The sequence below is a fragment of the Mobula hypostoma genome, chromosome 5, assembly GCF_963921235.1.
Source record: "Mobula hypostoma chromosome 5, sMobHyp1.1, whole genome shotgun sequence".
NCBI lineage: Eukaryota > Metazoa > Chordata > Chondrichthyes > Myliobatiformes > Myliobatidae > Mobula > Mobula hypostoma.
Window position 1 is genome coordinate 181123412 of NC_086101.1, and position 20670 is coordinate 181144081.

The 20670-nt window shown below is 42.3% G+C and overlaps 1 protein-coding gene across 2 annotated transcripts in view; it reads left to right on the plus strand.

Moving 5' to 3' along the window:
• The window catches only part of LOC134346361 (15-hydroxyprostaglandin dehydrogenase [NAD(+)]-like), an 81047-nt gene that overhangs the window by 42198 nt on the left and 18179 nt on the right, over positions 1-20670 (plus strand). For both annotated transcript variants that reach the window (XM_063047707.1, XM_063047709.1), the window contains 2 exons: positions 15629-15735; positions 17385-17481. In XM_063047707.1, the coding sequence (XP_062903777.1) occupies positions 15629-15735; positions 17385-17481 (204 nt within the window). The remainder of the gene's footprint in view (positions 1-15628; positions 15736-17384; positions 17482-20670) is intronic.

Genomic DNA, 20670 nt, shown 5'->3' on the forward strand with positions numbered 1-20670 from the left:
TATATTAAAAAAGTAAACAAACAAAAATCTTAACAGTAAGTAAACTGCTATGCGGCCATTTAACAAACTGCCACTCAGTACTAGTTCTTAAAGCGATAAATGCGAAAACAGTCTTAAAGTGGTAAATTCAAACACAGTTCTTAGAATGGTAAATTTCAAAGTCCAAGAGATTTATAAAGTCAATTAGGAGAGACTTTCCTGAAGTAAAGAATTCCTCGAAGACTCAACGTCACTGCCAATCCCAGCCGGATCCTGCCTTGTCCGCAGGATTCACGACGACAGAAATAAAACAGTTTAAAGGCACTGACCTTTCCCTCTGGATACTAGATACTGCACAGCCTTTTCTGCTGTTTTTAGCAGAGGTTATCTCATGCAGATCACTCTTCCTTGAACGAATTCAATAATGGTCGATTCTCCCCAAAACTGTCGAATGACTCCTTCAGGTTCCCGTCTTCACTCTCCAATATTACTGAAAAGGTACATCAACAAACCTGGCAGCTATTAGTTAAACTACTGGCCCAACATTTTTGTACCTTACAATAGAACGTAAAACTCTATTTTAAAACTATACTGCGTCATGAGATTAATAAGCCACATAGCGGAGCATTTGACTGATAATCTAACTGAAAACTAACTGTGTCACCGGGGTCTACACTTATATACCTGTCGAGAACAGGTCATCACGTGACCTCACATCAGCAGGAAAATTACATCATGGGACCTCCACAAGACCATTACATCATCCCCATAAGACAGTCACAAGATATCCATGAAGTATGTAACACTACTGATGGAGATTTAAGAAGAGTCCCAAGTGTTTCTCACCATAAGCACTCACAGAGGGTGTAATTGATACAATAGGGTTATTTTTGGAGTAGCATCTGCATCTGCATTCTGGCACAAAGCTATGGACCAGGAGCTGCAAGGCTGGCTATGCACTCATTGTTACCTGGGTGACATCAATGTTACCAGTAAGGATGACCAGGAACATCTTCAAAATCTCAAAACAGTGTTAAAAAGATTCAAAGATTATGAAGTTCAGAGCACAGTGCAACAAGTAAAAATTCTTTAAAACAAGCACCACTTACTGCGGTCACACCATTGGCACACAAAATTTACACAAGTGTGCTCAGAAAATTCAAGCAGTTTCGCATGCCCCAAGATCAAAGGGTGTTTTACAGTTGTGGTCCTTTTGAGGATTTGTCAATTACTAAATCAGGTTCCTGTCAAACCTGGCTACCGTGCTCCATCCTATGAACTAACACATTACTACAGATTGAGAGGAAATGGCAATGGACAAAGCAGTGTGAGGTGGCTTTCCAAAAGACAAATGAAATGGTGATGTCAGACACTGTACTCACACATTATGATTTACATTGTCCAATGAAGCTCACCTGTGATGCCTCGCCTTATGGTATAGGTGCAGTCACGTCACCTGTTATGAGTGATACATTTAAATCTTTAGGGCTGAATGGGACAATTTAAAATTTGCTATCCTGTGGAGTAAACTGTATTATATAGTATACTATATATGTATATACGTGCATGCGTGTGTGTGTGTGTGTGTGTGTGTGTGTAAGCTGAGATGCATTCTATATTGAGTTGGAGTTTATAGCTAAGCAAGGATGAGTGTTGTGTATTTAATATTTCAGTAATATTTTAAAGATATTGTTCTATTAAGCATACTTTGTTTGTTTAAGTCATTCATTACAGGTTATATGTAAAAGAACATGAATGGCATACGTCAGTACGCTACCACGTCATATGTGTGCGCCTCACAAAAGAAACAAAACATAGATGTTCTCTTGGTCTCCTTTTGTTTTCCTTCAATTAGTTTTCTGTTTTAGAGTTACAAAACATAACATTGCACTTTTTTCCCTAATCGTTACATGCTATTCTGCATTCTGTTATTGTTTTACCTTGTACTTCCTCAATCTGTATGAACAGTACGCAAGATGAGCTTTTCACTGTAATTTGGTTCATGTGACAATAATAAACCAATTTCATTTCTATCAGCCTGCGCGTGATCCTGATGTTGTCTATGTGGATGTTGCATGTTGTCCCTGTCAACAAATATCTTTCTTTGGATACTCCAGTTTCCTCCGATGTCCCATACTAGTTTGAATGGTTGCTATAAATGGCCCATAATGTGGCAAACTGGTAATTGGAAACCCATTTATTATTGTTACACATATCAAGATACAGTGAAAAGTTAGTTTCACATGACATCCGGGCAGATCATCCCATACATAAATACATGGGGGCAAAAGCCATAACAGAATGGCGAATGCACTGTAGTGTTACAGAGAAAATGCAGTGCATGTGGTTAAATAAGACAATAAGAAATAGGAGCAGAATTAGGCCATTTGGCGCATCGAGTCTGCTCCACCATTCAATTATTGCTGATTCATTTTCCGTCACAATCCCATTCTCCTGCCTTCTCTCCATAACATTTGATGCCCTTACTTAACTAAGTACCTATCAACTTCACATTAAATTTACCCAATGACTTGGCCTCCACAACCGTAAGTAGAAATGAATTCCACAAATTCACCACCTTCTAACTAAAGAAATTCCTCCCCAGATACAAGGGCTATGACACGGTAAACTCATAAATCAGGATTTCTTTGTTGTACAAGATGTCGATTCACCAGTCTTGAACAATGAAGTAAAAGTTGTCCTTGAGCTTAGAAGAACAGGATCTTAAGCTTTTGTACCTTCTCCCCATTGGAAAGAAGGAGAAGAGAGAATAACCAGCAGAGAGCATAGACTGAGTCAATGGATGGGTTGCTGATTTTTGTGATAGACTGAGCTATGTCCATAACTTTCTGCAACTTCTCGCAGTGTTGGGCAGAGCAATTCCCATACCAACCCGTGATGTTTCCATATACTATAATTTCTATGATGCATCTGTAAAGATTGGTGAGATTCATCAGGGACATGCCAAATTTCCTTAGCCTTTGATGGAAGTAGAGGCACTGGTATGTTTTCTTGGTTGTAATGTCATTGTGATTTAAAGCTCTCAACCATGTCCACATGGGCACTATAGATACTGATGGGATGTGTGAGAGACAGGATTAGGGGAATGGAGTGAGAGCCAGTGGACACTGGATGGCCTGAATGGCCACCTACTTATAGGGAAGTATGAGATATTACAATGTGAGTTAAAAACTGGCAATTTATGCCAGCCTTGCCAGTCCTTCCTACAACCTGTAAACAACAGAAAAGCTCATATTATTATAAAAAGCTTTGAAATTATATTCATAAACACGAGAAATTCTACAGATGCTGGAAATCGAAAACAACACACACAAAGTCCTGGAGGAACTCAGCAGGTCAGACAGCATCTATGGAATTGAATAAGCAGCCGATGTTTTAGGCCGAGACCCTTCTTCAGGAATGGAAAAGAAGAAGAAAAGTGCCAGAATAAAAAGCTGGAGAGGGGGGATAGCTAGAAGGTGATAGGTGAAGTCAGGCGGGTACGTGGCCGGAGGGCAGCAGAGATCGCAGTGGGAGAGCAGTGAGAGAGGGCTTCACTGAAGTCCCATCAAAGGGAATATTTAAACTTCTGCAGGGTAGGTATCAAAAAGACTTCTCAATGGAGCAGCAAATCATAAACACGAGGAAGCCTGCAGATGCTGGAAATCCAAATCAACTCACACAAAACGCTGGAGGAACTCAGCAGGTCAGGCAGCATCTACGGAAATGAATAAACAGTCAGCGTTTTGGGCCGAGACCATCCCTCAGGACTGGAAAGGAAGGGGGAAGACGCCACAGTAAAAAGATGGGAGGGTGCAGAAGGGAAGGTAAATAGCTAAAAGGTAATAGGTGGAGCCAGGTGGGTAGAAAATGTAGAGGGCTGCAGAAAGAAAGAATCTGATATGAAAAAGATGGTGGTGAAGAGATGGTTCCAGGAAAGATACGTGGTCGTGGTAACGAAGCTCGGTTAATACATGGTCAAAGAGTCGGAGGGCAGCAGAGATCACAGAGGGGGAGCAGTGAGAGAGGGTCTTATTGAATTCCCATCGAAGAGAAGATTTATCCTGATTGAGGAGTTTGATATTTTTGTGTGCACATTTACTTCCGTAAATTCAGTAACAGGAAAGAGCAGCTGAAGTTTTATCAGCATGACACAAGGGAGAAAAGGTTCCTACTTGACACGATCTCATGATGTAACAAAGCAGTTCACAGGCAGTACAGTATTCTTGTAGTCTCGCACCAGAGGACACTGGGAGCTAAAGTTCATTTCCTTTTTCAGTGTTGTCAATTGAGAGACTAATGTTCAGGCAACCAATGAAAATTTTCCTGTTACAGGAGCATTTTGTAAGTTAGGCATTACTTATTTAATTCCATTTTTTTCTTAGCATGGTAACAGGCCTTTCCAGCCCCAAAAGCTCATGCTGCCCAATTAACCTACTATGTGCTGAATTAATCCACTAACCTGTACATCTCTGGAATGTGGGAGGAATTCAAAGTACCTAGAAGTGAACCATTTGGTCATGGGGAGAACGTACAAGTTCCTACATACAGCCGTGCGATCTGAAACTGGGTCACTGGTGCTGTAAAGCAAGGCGGACCTACTCACATGGAGCTGCCCCCTGCAGACCCGCCCAGTTTTTCCATTAATTTCCCCGGAGTGAGAACTGAACCCACAATTGTATGACTCAGAATCAAGACTATCAACAGCTATAACACAGCCAGCACTGTAAATCCAATGAACATTTTGTTTGCAAAATCCCCAAATCAATACACGTTTGCTCGGGTCAATTTGCATAGAATATTGAATCAAGATGGATGAAATGAATCAAGGCATTGATCTACCATGTTGTAATTGAACAGAATAGGTTTGTGGGGCTCAGGGGCTTATTTCCAATCCACATTGCTATTTTTCTCATGTTTCTCTATTCCAAATAACTAAAATGTATTCAATATGAGATCACAGCTGAACTGCAGTAATGATGTTTTATTTGGTTCATACCTTCTCCATATATTTCAAATTTACATGTATACCTTTCATAGTTCAAACATTTTCTAACAGGTATTTACAAAAGCATTATTGGAAGTGATGCAACCAAGGATTTATCTCTGATTGTCTGTTTAGTTTTTAATAAGGTCTCATTTTAGCACAGTCTTTCCTCTCTCTTTCTTAACTACCTTGTATAATGTATGAATAATTTATATTCTGTGTGTTGTCTGCACCTGCATACCTGTGATGTTCAAATGCATATATACATTACAATATATATTAATGACTTGGATGAGGGAATTAAATGCAGCATCTCCAAGTTTGCGGATGACACGAAGCTGGGTGGCAGTGTTAGCTGTGAGGAGGATGCTAAGAGGATTCAGGGTGACTTGGATAGGTTGGGTGAGTGGGCAAATTCATGGCCGATGCAATTTAATGTGGATAAATGTGAAGTTATCCACTTTGGTGGCAAAAATAGGAAAACAGATTATTATCTGAATGGTGGCCGATTAGGAAAAGGGGAGGTGCAACGAGACCTGGGTGTCATTATACACCAGTCATTGAAAGTGGGCATGCAGGTACAGCAGGCGGTGAAAAAGGCGAATGGTATGCTGGCATTTATAGCGAGAGGATTTGAGTACAGGAGCAGGGAGGTACTACTGCAGTTGTACAAGGCCTTGGTGAGACCACACCTGGAGTATTGTGTGCAGTTTTGGTCCCCTAATCTGAGGAAAGACATCCTTGCCTTAGAGGGAGTACAAAGAAGGTTCACCAGATTGATTCCTGGGATGGCAGGACTTTCGTATGAAGAAAGACTGGATGAACTGGGCTTGTACTCGTTGGAATTTAGAAGATTGAGGGGGGGATCTGATTGAAACGTATAAGATCCTAAAGGGATTGGACAGGCTAGATGCAGGAAGATTGTTTCCGATGTTGGGGAAGTCCAGAACGAGGGGCCACAGTTTGAGGATAGAGGGGAAGCCTTTTAGGACCGAGATTAGGAAAAACTTCTTCACACAGAGAGTGGTGAATCTGTGGAATTCTCTGCCACAGGAAACAGTTGAGGCCAGTTCATTGGCTATATTTAAGAGGGAGTTAGATATGGCCCTTGTGGCTACGGGGGTCAGGGGGTATGGAGGGAAGGCTGGGGCGGGGTTCTGAGTTGGATGATCAGCCATGATCATAATAAATGGCGGTGCAGGCTCGAAGGGCTGAATGGCCTACTCCTGCACCTATTTTCTATGTTTCTATGTTTCTATGTACATTTATTATCAAAATATTAGCAAGAGAAAACCTGCAGATGCTGGAAATCCAAAGCAACACACACAAAATGCTGAAGGAACTCAGCAGGTCTGGCAGCATCTATGGAAAAGCGTCCAGTCGATGTTTCAGGCCGAGACCCTACAGCAGGACTAGAGAAAAAAGAGAGATGAGGAGTCAGTATTAGAAGCTGGGAAGAGGGGAGGAAGAAACACAAGGTGATAGGTGAAACCGGCAGGGGGAGGGATGAAGTAAAGAGTTGGGAAGTTGATTGGTAAAAGAGATAAAGGGCTGGAGAAGGGAGAATCTGATAGGAGAGGACAGAAGGCCATGTAAGAAAGATTAAGAGGAAGAGCACCAGAGGGAGGTGATGAGCAGGTAAGGAGATAAGGTGAGGGGGCAAAAGGAGATGGGGAATAAAGAAGGGGAGGAAATACTAGAAGTCTGAGAAATCGATGTTCATGCCATCAATAAATAATATATTCCACCATCAACTCTGCCCTCAACCGCATCTCTTTCATTTCGCACCGTCTACCCTCACCCCATCCTTCCGCCACCCCACCAGGGATAGGGTTCCTCTTGTCCTCACCTACCACCCCACCAGCTTCTGCATCCAGCACATAATTCTCCGTAACTTCCGCCATCTCCAACAGGATCCCACCACCAAGCACAGCTTTCCCTCCCTTCCACCCCCCCACCGCCACTTTCTGTGTTCTGCGTGGATCACTCCTTATGCGACTCCCTCACCACTCATCCCTCCCCACTGACCTCCCTCCTGGCACTTATCCTTGCAAGCAGAACAAGTGCTACACCTGCCCCTACACCTCCTCCACTCAGGGCCCAAAACAGTGCTTCCAGGTGAGGTGACACTTCACCTGTGAGTTTGTTGGGGTTATCTATCGTATATAGGCCTCCTGTACATCAGTGAGGCCCGGTGTAGATTGGAAGACCGCTTTGCTGAGCACCTACACTCTTCCCACCAGAAAAAGCGGGATCTCCCAGTCACCCATTTTAATTCCACTTCCCACTCCCATTCTGACATTCCTGGTCAGGTCTCAGATCTCTCAGCGAGAGATCATTTTGGAGGCAGTGATCACAATTCTATCTCCTTCATCATGGCACTGGAGAGGGGTAGGAGCAGACAATTTGGAAACACATTTAATTGCGGTAGGGCGAAATATGATGCAATTAGGCAGAAACTTGGGAACATAAATTGGGAGCAGATGTTCTCAGGGAAATGCACAGCAGAAATGTGGCAATTTGCATGGCGTTCTGCATAGGTATGTTCCATTGAGGCAGTGAAAGGATGGTAGGATTAAAGAACCATGGTGTACAAAGGATGTAGAAAATCTAGTTAAGAAGAAAAGAAAAGCTTACAAAAGGTTCAAGAAACTAGGCACTGTTAGAGCTCTAGAAAATTACAAGAGTGCCAGGAAGGAGCTCAGGAATGAAACTGGGAGAGCTAGAAGGGGCCATGAGAAGGCTTTGGGTGAGCAGGATTAAGGACAACCCCAAGGCATTCTACAAGTATGCGAAGAGCAAAAGGATGAGCTGTGTGAGAATAGGACAAATCAGGAGCAAGAGTGGAAACATGTGCATGGAGGCAGAGGAGGTAGCAGAGGTATTTAATAAATACTCTGCTTCAGTATTCACCAGACAAAAGGACTTTGGCAATTGTGGGGATGACTTACAGCTGATTGAAATGCTTGAGCATATCGACATTGAGAAAGAGCATGTGCTGGAGCTTTTTGAAAGGTTTTATATTAGATAAGTTGGCAGGACTGAATGAAATATACCCCAGGCTAGTGTGGGAAGCGAGGGAGGAGAGTGCCGACACTCTGGTGATGATCTTTGCATCATCAATAGGGATGGGAGAAGTTTGAAAATTTGGAAGGTTGCAAATGTTCCCTTGTTCAGGAAAGGGAGTATAGATAACCCAGGAAATTATAGACCAGTGTGCCTTACTTCAGTGGTGGGCAAGTTGTTGGAGAGGATCCTGAGAGGCAGGATTTATGAGTATTTGGAGAGACGTAATCTGATTAGTGATAGTCAGCATGGCTTTGTCAAGGGCAGGTTATGCCTTACGAACCTGAATAAATTCTTGGAGGATGTAACAAAACACATCGACGAAGGTAGAGCAGTGGATGTAGTGTATATGGATTTCAGTAAGGCAGTTGATAAGGTTCCCCATGTGAGGCTCATTCGGGATGTAATGAGGCATTGGATCCAAGGAGACCTTGCTTTGTGGATCCAGAATTGGCTTGTCCACAGAAGGCAAAGGGTGGTGTAGAAGGTTCGTATTCCGCATGGAGGTCGGTCACCAGTGGAGCTCTGCAGGGTTCTGTTCTGGGAATTCCCCCTCTTTGTGATTTTTATAAATGACCTGGATGAAGAAGTAGAATGGTGGGTTAGTAAATTTTCAGATAACACAAAGGTTGGGGGTGTTAATGTTAATGGTAAGACTCTTGACAGTGTGAAGTATGAGAGGGAGCTTGGGGGTCTGTGTCCATAGGTCACAGGTGCACAGGTTGACAGCATTGTTAAGAAGATATATGGTGTGTTGGCCTTCTTCAACCGTGGGATTGAGTTCAAGAACCGTGAGATAATGTTACAGCTATATAAGACCTTAGTTAGATCACATTTGGAATACTGTGTTCAGTTCTGATCACCTCATTACAGGAAGGATGTGGATACTGTAGAGAGAGTGCAGAGGAGATTTACAAGGATGTTGCCTGAATTGAAGAGCATGCCTTATGAGAATGGTTGAGTGAACTTGGCCTTTTCTCCTTGGAGTGACGGAAGATGAAAGGTGACCTGATAGAGGTGTATAAGATGATGAGAGGCATTGATCGTGTGGATAGTCAGAGGCTTTTTCCTGGGGCTGAAATGGCTATCAAGAGGGGGCATAGCTTCAAGGTGCTTGTAGGTACAAGGGAGATGTCAGAGGTAGGGTTTTCACACAGAGAGTGGTGGGTGCATGGAATGCACTGCCAACGAAGGTGGTAGAGGCAGATACAATAAGATCTTTTGAGAGACTCTTAGATAGATACGTAGAGCTTAGAAAAATAGAGGACTATGAGGTAGGGAAATTCTAGGCAGTTTCTAGAGTAGCTTACATAGGTGACACAACATTGTGGCCAAAGGGCCTGTAACGTGTTGTAAATTTCCATGTTTCTATGTTTCTCTGTTCCTTCTTGGTCTTCTCTACCTTCACGATAAGGCCACACTCAGGTTAGAGGAGCAATACCTTATATTCCGAGCAAAACGCACAAAATGCAGGAGAAACTCAGCAGATCAAGCAGCATCTATGGAAAAAAAAAGTACAGTCAGCATTTCAGGCCAAGACCCTTAATTATCTAAATAATTCTCTTAATAATTTGTCCTTGGCTCCTCCCACTTCCTTCAAACAAAAGGTGTCGCCTTGGGCGCCCACATAGGTATCAGGTATGCCTGCCCTTTTGTCGGCTACGTGGAACAGTCTAAGTTCCAAGCCTACATTGGTGTCCGTTCCTCACTTTTCAGGAAGGGTCTTGCCCCGAAAGGTCAATTCCATAGATACTGCCTGGCCTGCTGAGTTCCTCCAGCATTGTGCGTGTGTTGCTTGGATTTCCAGCATCTGCAGATATTCTCTTATTTGTGACATATTCTCTCTGGGTAGCTTCCAGCCTGATGGCATGAACATTGACTTCTCGAACTTCCAGTAATGGATACCCCTCCCCTTCTCTCTACCCAATCCCCTTTTCCCGCTCTCACCTTATCTCCTTGCCTGCCCATCGCCTCCCTCCGGTGCTCCTCCCCCTTTTTCTTTCTTCCATGGCCTTCTGTCCTCTCCTATTATATTCCCCCTTTTCCAGCCCTGCATCTCTTTCACCAATCATCTTCCCAGCCCTTTACTTCACCCCTCTCTCTCCCAGTTTCCCCTATCACTTTGTGTTTCTTCCTCCCCTCCCTCCATCTTCTAACTCTAACTCCTCATCTCTTTTTCTCTCTAGTCCTGCTGAAGGGTCTCAGCCAGAAACATCAACTGTACTCTTTTCCATAGATGCTGCCTGGCCTGCTGAATTCCTCCAGCATTTTGTGTGTGTTGCTATTATCAAAGTATGTATAAATTATACAACCTTGAGATTCGTCTCCTTACAGGCAGTCATAGAACAAAGAAACCCAAAAGAACCTATTTTAAAAAAGATCGTCAAAAATCCAATGTGCGGACAGAAAAAGGAAATAATCATGCAAACAATAAAAGCAAGCAAATATCATTCTGAACTGAAGTCCACTGAGAGTCCATCTGCAGACACTTGCCTTGGGCCCCAACACCATGACCTTTTCAATCCGGACCGGTGCTTAAATAGTCATCCAAACATTGGGTTCTGTTGCTTCGATACATTCTGGGACCTGGATCCCGCGGCCTCAATTCGGCCTGTACCCAACCTTTCCAACTCAGCCCAGCACTTAAATCGATTGAACCTCAGGACTTTCCTCGCCTCCAGTGACACGCCCGCTGGTTCGCCTTGCCCTGGTGCTGCCACATCGAGTTGCCTCCAAATCCAAAGGGAAGTTAAAGGCTATTTGTGGTGATCAGTTGCCGGGAAAGGTATGATTAACAAAGTATTTAGTTTTTGCCTTTGTTTCATTGGCCGCCAACAAGCAGTCATTCAGCGCCATCTTAAACCAGAATGATGTGTCTACAAGTATGCTTTCCACTGTACCTCGACGTATCTGTGCAAATGACAACAAAATTGACTGAATTTGTAATGTTGTTTATTGACAAACGATGCCTTGGATTTCAGTGTCATTCAAGTCAGCGCACTGCTTTGTTTGAATATCATTTAAGGAGCTGTAGACCTGCACTCCAAGAGCCCTCTGTACATCAATGGAGGAGTCGTAGTCATAGAGCACCATAGCACAGAAACAGGCCCTTCAACCCATCTAGTCCATGCTGAACTATTGTTCTGCCTGGTTCCATTAACCTGCACCTGGACTGTAGCCCTCCATACCTCTCCTGTCCATGTACTTAACCAAACTTCTCTTGAATGTTGAATTCAAACTTGAATCCATCACGTCCACTGGCGGTTTATTCCACACTCTCGCCACCCTTTGTTGAAGAAGTTTCCCTTCAAGTATTTCACCTCTCATCCTTAACTTATGACCTCTTGTGCTAGTCTCACCCAAACTCCCACCCAGTTCAACACAGTTACAAAGAATAAAAAGAGTGCTACTGATTTATACCACAACTAAAAGTTAATTGTTGAAGAAGGTGTTTAAAGATCTAGTGTTATAAAGGAGTTAGCAATCTTTCAAGCGTCTTGAACATAATTCCATTCTCTGATTCTGATGCTGAAAGTCTGGTAATCCTATTCCCGATGGAGGATTCATTCCTTTCTGCTTACAACTGCCACTTGGCCCACTGGCTGCCCCATACAGTTTGTTTCCGTGGGAGGAAATCAGTAATATTTTTAAGTTTACTTTTACTATCCGTGTGTTAACAGTATAACCAGATTTACAATTTTGCCAGCATTACAAATAGTGTTAATACTTTGAAAAGTGTTTTGGCATATTCAGAGTTCTTGGAAAGAACTGCTTCACCCTTCCAAACATTTAGATTAAAATGTGAAAATAGGAGAAAATGAGAACTATTAGATTTGTTTTCCAGTGGTTAAATAGCATCTGGCTACCAGAAATTATATTAGGCTGAGCACTAGCACTCCCCAAGACTGTGTGCTCAGCCCGCTGCTGTTCACACTGCTGACATGTGACTGTGTCATAGTATTCAGCTCAGATGTGTCATCAAGTTTGCGGGTGACACAACGGCCACATCAACAACAATGACGAGACTGAGTACAAAGAGGAAGTGGAGTGGCTGGTCGACTGGTGTGAAGAGAAAATCCTAAGCTTGAATGTGGAGAAGATCAAGGAAATCATTGTGGACTTCAGGAAGGTGCAAATGAACCATCCTCCTCTGCGAATACATGCCCACTCCATAGAGAGAGTTACTGTAAGTGGACCAAATTCCTGGGAGTTCACATCACAGATGACCTCACCTTGTCCCTTAATATCACCTCCCCGAATAAGAAGGCACAGCAGTGCCTCCACTTCCTAAGACGATTGAAGCAACAAGGCTCCCCAACCCCCAATATCTTAACTGTGTTTTACAGGAGCGCCATTGAGAGCATCCTGACAAGTTGCATCTCCGTCTGGGGTGGAAGCAGCCAAACATCAGACCTGAAGTCCCACGAAGGACTGTGAGAGCAGCTGAGAGGATCATAGGGTTTCCTTACCATCCACTGGGGACAGTTATCAGGAGCACAGCATACACAGATCCCACCCATCCATCCAGCATCCTCTTTGACTTTCTACCATCAGGCAGGAGACTCTGATTCATAAAACAAGAACGGTCAGGGTGAGAAACAAAGTCTTCACTCAGACCATTAAGCTTCTGAACTCCCATCCAGATCATATTTGAAGTGTCACTGGTTAACCAGTTCCATACCTTAGAGTATTTGATTTATGTGCTTTAGTTTGTTATTTTTGTGTGACTCATCTGTAGATTTTATCCTTATCTTCACAAGTTATCCTTTGTTATGTATGCTACTGTGCTTCACACCCTGGTTGGAAAAACACCTCGTTTCTATGGGCATAATATGATTATATAGTTTATATACATGTATATAGTTAAATGACAATAAACTTAACTTGTTTATATTCAAGCATATAGTAGCAGAATTTGACTATTTAGTCCCTCAAATCATCTATTACGATCCTGAATGTAGCCTCTGCCTCACGGTAACCATCTATCCTGCAGAATGTTACTAGCAAAGCCCCTCAAGGGTCTGTTTTAGGGCTTCTTGCGTTTTATTAAGCGTTTGGAGATGGTGCCGTAGAGTCACAGAGTAACGTAACACAAATAGACCTGACAGTCCAGCTTGTTCATGCCGAACATTGTGTCCACCAAGCTTGTCCCATTTGATTAAGTTTGGTTCATCTCCCCCTGAACCTTTCCTATCCACGTACCGGTCCAAATTTCTTTTTAATGTCATAATATTCCCTGCCTCAACCACTATCTCCAGCAGCTCATTCCATTTACACGTCACCCACTTAGGACCTTACTTCTTAAGACCTTTCAAATATTTTCCCTCTCACCTTGGACCTATGCCCTCTAGTTTTTCGTCCCCTTTCCCAGGAAGATGACTACCTGTGTTCACCTTATCTACGCTCATTGTTTTATAAACCTCCATAAAGTCAGCCCTCAATCTCCTAATCGCCTGTGTATGAGATTATGAAAAGGCAACGTAACTTCATTGGACATGTGATTAGGAAAGAGGAGTTAGAATGCAAGGTAATTATGGGAAAGATTGAAGGGAAGAAAGCAAGAGGAAGACAAAGACAAATGATGATGGAGAAAGCAGCCAGAGAACTGGAAATGAATACCAATGAATTGATCCACTTGACCCGAAACAGGAGTGTGTGGGCCATGGCAGTCAAAGCTCAAACTGGGCACGGCCCATGATGATGATGATGATGATAATGTCCTAGCCTATCCAATCTCCCCCTATAACTCAAGCCTTCAAGTCCTAGAAAAGTTCTTTGATGAACTGGTATATTTCCTTTGCACTTTTTCCAGCTTACTGATGTCCTTCCTATAACAGGATAGCATAAGACCAAATAAGATTAACAAGAAGAATTGCTGCACTTAAAATGATGAGAATATAATGAACTGGACAGACTCCAGTGCTACAGGAGGTATGGGAATACTTGGGACTTCAGCAGATAAGTAGTTGGAAAAGATCTAAATAAATCAAATAAAGTAATTGATGTAGGGAAAAATAGTCTAAGGTGTTACACAGACAAAATGCTGGAGGAACTCAGCAGGCCAGGCAGCATCTATGGAAAAGAGTAAACAGTTGACATTTCTGGGCAAGACTCTTATCAGGAAGGGGGGGAGGAGAGAAAGAAATACAAGGTAATAGATGATAGGTGAAACTAGGAGAGGGGGAGGGGTGAAGTAAAGAGTTGGGAAGTCGACTGATGATAAAGATAAAGGGGTGAAGAAGTGGGAGTCTGATTGGAGAGGATAGAAAGCCACGGAAGAAGGGGCAGGGGGAAGAGCACCAGAGGGAGATGATGGGCAGGTACGGAGATAAGGAGAGAGGGAGAGAAATGGAAGTGGAGAATGGTGAAGGGGGTGGGGGGGTGGGGCATTACCAGAAGTTCAGGAGGTCAATGTTCATGCCATCAGGTCGGAGGCTACCAAATGGAATACAAGGCATTGCTCCTCCAACCTGAGAGTGGCCTCATCGCAGCAGTAGAGGAGGCCATGGATTGACATGGGAATGGGAAGTAGAATTAAATTGAGAGGCCACTGGGGGATCATGAGTGGGTCTCCCAGTCTACATCGGATCTCATCAATATACAGGAGGCCACACCGGGAGCACCAGTTACAGTAGATGACCCCAACAGGCTCACAAGTGAAGTGTCACCTCACCTGGAAGGACTGTTTGGGGCTCTGAATGGTCATGAGGGAGCATAATTAAAACGGGTTAACAAATGGATGCAAAATGGGTAATTAATATTCTGAATTCACATAATGCACTTGACCATAGAAAGTACAAATTATTGAACAGATCTTTTGTACAATAAGATAAACTCTGAACCTCACAGTCTATCTCATCTCAGCCCTACACCTTTTTGTCTGCACCTTCTCTGTAATTGTAACACTCTATCCTGCATTCTGTTATTGCTTTCCCCTTGTACTACCTCAGTTTACTGATATGATGAAATGATTGTATGGATTGAATGCAAAACAAAGAAAGTCAAACTAATGACACAGGATGACCCAGCATCTTATTGAATTGCAGGCTAACTTGAAGGGCTGAGTGGACAACATTAATATTTCTCCTGCTCTTATAAACTGCAAGAAATCCCAATTTACCAGGAGGTTAAAGTAGAGTGAACAATAACTGCAAGCCATTTTAAAAGTTTCTTCCCCACCCCCAGACAGTTAATCTGATCAATGATTCTAATTTGCCCCACTCCCCACCCTGCTCTATCTATTACCACAGTCTCTGCACTGCTTCATAAACATTTTAAACCACCTGCTTACATTATACATACATACCCATAATTATATATTTACACATATTTTATTCCATCTCTGTATTTTAACCTCTTTCTCTGGAATTGTTGAATATTGTTTTATGTTGCATGTCACGCCAATATATAGCACCACAGCAAATTCCTAATACTCGTAAATGTGCATGAATAAAATTGATCCTTCATCTTTGATCTTAATTTTCCCTCGTTCTACTGTAGTTCATTTAATTGCCTATTTAAAGCAGAATGCTACAGGTATAATGTATTCTCTCAATCAGATCAATTAATTAAAAATTCTTACATCATATCTTCTAGATCTTTTTAATAAAACCCTGGAGAAGTTTGGAAAACTAGATATACTGTGCAATAATGCAGGAATAAATAATGAAAATGCTTGGGAAAAAACTATTTCTGTCAATCTGGTAAGTACCATGCAATGAAATTCCACTTACTCATCAAGCCTGCCCTGATAATTCAGAAGTCATTTCTTAACAGATAAAAGAATGGATCATTTATTTCTTTAACCTTGGTGGTTTCTTATCTCCACACCACTTTCCCTATGTCTCTTCACTATGGGCTCTGAGATGGTTAAATAGGCCTGATTAGGATCTGGAGGCTCTGCACAGGTTCAGCAGGTGATGCTTAACAGGCCAGCAGAGTGGATAACTGAGGATATTGTGTTCCTTTCACTATTACTGCACAGTTTCCACAAGCTCCCTTCACAGAAATCCAAGGTGCTCAATAACTTCCCAGATATTTCTTCTCCATTGGAGGTCAACAGGATCCATGAGTTCGTCTGCCCAAAATCTCCATCTGCAGAGAGATTGCACATGATACTGTGATAAAATACCATGGGTGGTTCAGAGCTTACTAAAGAATAACAGTGGGATGCACCATCTGATTGATAAAATGACACATCAACAGCTGAAGGTAAACATTCAATACGAATGCCTGATCGCCTTTAAAGAATACCTCACCAGCTTTTGCATTTCAGTACCTTGAATATCGTAACAATCCAAAACAGCTCAACAAGGGTGTCATCAAGCAAACTTTGGCAACAAGCCAAACATGGAGATAATAGGACAAATCAAGTCAAAGAGAGATATTGGATGGAAATAACCCCCTTGGTCTGAGTCCATGACAACCACTGATCACCCATTTTTACACTAAATCTAACCTAGTCTATTTTATTGTTCCCATACAAACTCAGAGTTGTACATGGTGACATATATGTACTTTGAACCTTGAACATTCCATCATCAGCTCCCATCAGGTTCGACCACTCATAGGGAGCATTTGGAGGCAAATTACACTATCCAATTTACATAGCAACCCCCGTCATCTTTGGGATGTATAAAACTAGAAACCAATACAGTCATAGAAAATGTTCAAAGTAAATCCAAGCTCAAAGTAAACACTCTCCTATTAAAGTCAGTGGAGCAACTGATCACGTTCATTAAACTGTTAGTCTATTCACTATCAACTGCTTGTTTTAAAATTTATTGATAGTAGAGTATTGAATGCAATGTTTTTAATTTCATTTTATGTGCAAAGTAAATTTTATTATCAAAGTACATATACATCATCATACACAACCCTGAGATTTATTTTCTTGCAGATATACTTAATAACTCTATAACAATAATAACAATAACAGAATCAATGGAAGACTGTCCAACTTGAGCATTCAACCAGTGTCTAAAAGACAAAAAAACTGTACAAATATAAAAAAAAGGAATGAATAAATAAATAGATAGATAGATAAATAAATAAATAAATAAATAAATAAACAAATAAATAAGGAAGAAAGTATCAAGAACATGAGGTGAATAATCCTTGAAAGTGAGTCCATTGGTCATGGGAATGCTTCAGTGATGGAGCAGGTTGAGGGCAAACTCCACACAGACAGCAGTGGAGGTCAGGACTGAGCCCCGGTCTCCAGTGCTGTGAGGCAGCGGCTCTACTGATGGCTCCTCTCTGCCACCCCAACTCAATTATCTGTCTCTAACTCATTTTGATTGATTTTAGCTTCAACTGATTTTCTTCTAATTATGCCTACTCTTTCATGCAGGTGGCATTGATACAAGCAAGTTATCTGGCTTTGGAACACATGAGGTGTGATCACGGAGGGAAGGGCGGTTGCATTGTGAATGTGGCCTCCATGTCAAGTAAGATGTGGAAGTTTTACAGATATGTAAATGCTTAAAATGTAAATAATTACCATCTTCCATGAAGGGAAAATTAAAACAGTATCAGTTCTGTGCAGACACAGACAAAACGCTGGAGGAGCTCAAGCAGATCAGGTAGCATCTCTGGAGATGAATAAGCACTTGACATTTTGGGCAGAGACCTTTCATTCCTGATGAAGGATCTTGGCCCAAAATATCAACTGTTTATTCCTCAGCGTGTCAGACAATTCTGTGGAGAGGGAAATGGAGTTAGTGTTTCATTTTGTCTGAGCTAGTGGAAGTTAGGAATCAAATGCCTTAAAGACTTACAGGAGGAGGTCGGGAGGGGGAGGAACTAGTGGCGGAGGGGGGAAAAGGGAATGTCTTTGATAAGGCAGACATTGGGCAGGAAGTACAAGAGCCTTAGCTCTCACACCACTAGATTCAGAAAGTTCTTACCCTTCAACAACCAGGTTCCTGAACCAGCGTGGTTAATTTCACCCACCTCAACACTGAACTGATTCCACAACCGACAGACTTACTTTCAATGACTGTGCAACTCATGTTCTCCAGAGTGTTTATTTTTATTTGCTCAATTTGTCTTCCTTTACACATTAATTGTTTGTCAGTCTTTGTTTATTCAAGATTCAAGATTGTTTAAGCAACACACATCAAAGTTGCTGGTGAACGCAGCAGACCAGGCAGCATCTCTAGGAAGAGGTACAGTCGACGTTTCAGGCCGAGACTCTTCCTCAGGACTAACTGAAGGAAGAGCTAGTAAGAGATTTGAAAGTGGGAGAGGGAGGGGGAGATCCGAAATGATAGGAGAAGACAGGAGGGGGAGGGATGGAGCCAAGAGCTGGACAGGTGATTGGCAAAAGGGATATGAGAGGATCATGGGACAGGAGGCCCAGGGAGAAGGAAAAGGGGGAGGGGGGAAAAACCCAGAAGATGGGCAAGGGGTATAGTCAGAGGGACAAAGGGAGAAAAAGGAGAGAGAGAGAGAAAGAATGTGTGTATATAAATAAGTAACGGATGGGGTACGAGGGGGAGTTGGGGCATTAGCGGAAGTTAGAGAAGTCAATGTTTATGCCATCAGGTTGGAGGCTACCCAGACGGAATATCATCTTTACAGTAGAGGAGGCCGTGGATAGACATATCAGAATGGGAATGGGATGTGGAATTAAAATGTGTGGCCACTGGGAGATCCTGCTTTCTCTGGCAGACAGAGCATAGGTGTTCAACAAAGCGGTCTCCCAGTCTGCGTCGGGTAACACAGCAGGCCAGGCAGCATCTCTAGGAAGAGGTACAGTCAACGTTTCGGGCCGAGACCCTTCATCAGGACTAACTGAAGGAAGGGCTAGTCAGAGATTTGAAAGTGGGAGGGGGAGGAGGAGATTCCTCGTGTTCAAGATTGTTTAATGTCATTTCCTATACACAAGTGTAAAGGAGGACAAAATAATTGTTACTCCAGAACCAATGCAACACAAAAGATAAAGAACACAATAAATATAAATATATAAGATAGGTTATATACATAGATTGATAGTATGTCCATAAAGTGACACCAGGCTGCACGTAAAATGACAAGAAATAATAAAGTAGTGGTGATGTTATTTGGTGGAAGTGTTGATCAGCCTGACTGCTTGGGGAGAGTAACTGTTTTGAGTTCCTACCTACCTGACTTCACCTATCAACTTGTAGCTATCCTCCTTCCCCTTCCCCTACTTTTTTATTCTGTCATTTCTGCCTTCCTTTCCGGTCCTGAAGAAGGGTCTTGGCCTGAAACGTCAACTGTTTATTCATTTCCATAGATGCTACCTGACCTACTGTGTTCCTCTCACATCTTGGGTGTGTTAATTTGAATTTACAGCATCTGCAGAACCACTTGTGGTTGTTTTTGAGTCTGGTGGTCCTGGCGTGAATGCTATATAGTCTCTTCCCTTATGGGAGTGGAACAAACTGTCCATGAACAGGGTGGGTGGGATCCTTCCTGAAGTTACTGGCCATTTTCTGGCACCTTTCTGTATATATGGAGGTAGTGATCACAATATTATTGAGTTCGACTTTAAATTTGAAAGGGAGGAAGTAAATTCTGATGTAGCAGTATTTCACTGGAGTAAAGGAAATTACAGTGCTATGAGAGAAGAGTTGGCCAAAGTAACTTGAAAGGAGATTATGGCATAGCAGCAATGATATGATCTTCTGGGAAAAATGAGGAAGATGCAGGATGGATGTATTCCAAAAACAAAGAAATACTTAGATGGCAAAATATTACAACCATCTCTGACAAGGAAAGTCAAAGCTAATGTAAAAGCAAAAAAGAGGACATACAACAATGCAAAAATTAGTGGTAAGACAGAGGATTGGGAAGCTTTAAAAACATATGGAGAACAACTAAAAGAATTATTAGGAAGAAAAAGAGGAAATATGAAATCAATCTCGCGAAAAATATCACCAAGTGGATAGCAAAAGCTTCTTCAAGTATGCAAAAAATAAAAGAGAGATGAGATTGGAAATAGAACCACTAGAAAATGAGGCCGGAGAAATAATAACAGGGGACAAGGAGGTGGCAGGTGAACTAAATAAGTTTTTAGCATCAGTCACAAAATACTGGAGGAACTCGGCAGGCCAAACAGCATCTGTGGAAAAGAGTACAATTAACACTTCAGGCCGAGACATCAGCTGTACTCTTTTCCATAGATACTGCCTGGCCTGCTGAGTTCCTCCAGCATTTTGTGTGTATTGCTTTGGATTTCCAGCATCTGCAGATTTTCTCTTGTTTTTGATTTTCATCCGTCTTCACTGTGGAAGACACTAGCAGTGCGCCAGGTGTAGAAGGGTGTGAGGAAAGAGAAATGAGTGCAGTTATTATTACAAAGGAGAAGGTGCTCAAAAAGCTGAAAGACCTAAAGGTACATAAGTCACCCAGACCAGATGAACTGCACTCTAGGGTTCTGAAAGAGGTACTGGTAGAGATTGTAGAGGCATTAGTAAAGATATTTCAAAAATCATTGGACTCTGGTATGGTGTCAGGGACTGGAAAATTGCAAATATTACTCCACTCTTCAAGAAAGGAGAAAGCAGCAGAAAGGAAATTATAGACCAGATAGCCTGACCTCAGTGGTTTGGATGAGTTGGGGTCAATTGTCAAGGATGAGGTTATACAGTACTTGGTGACACAGGACA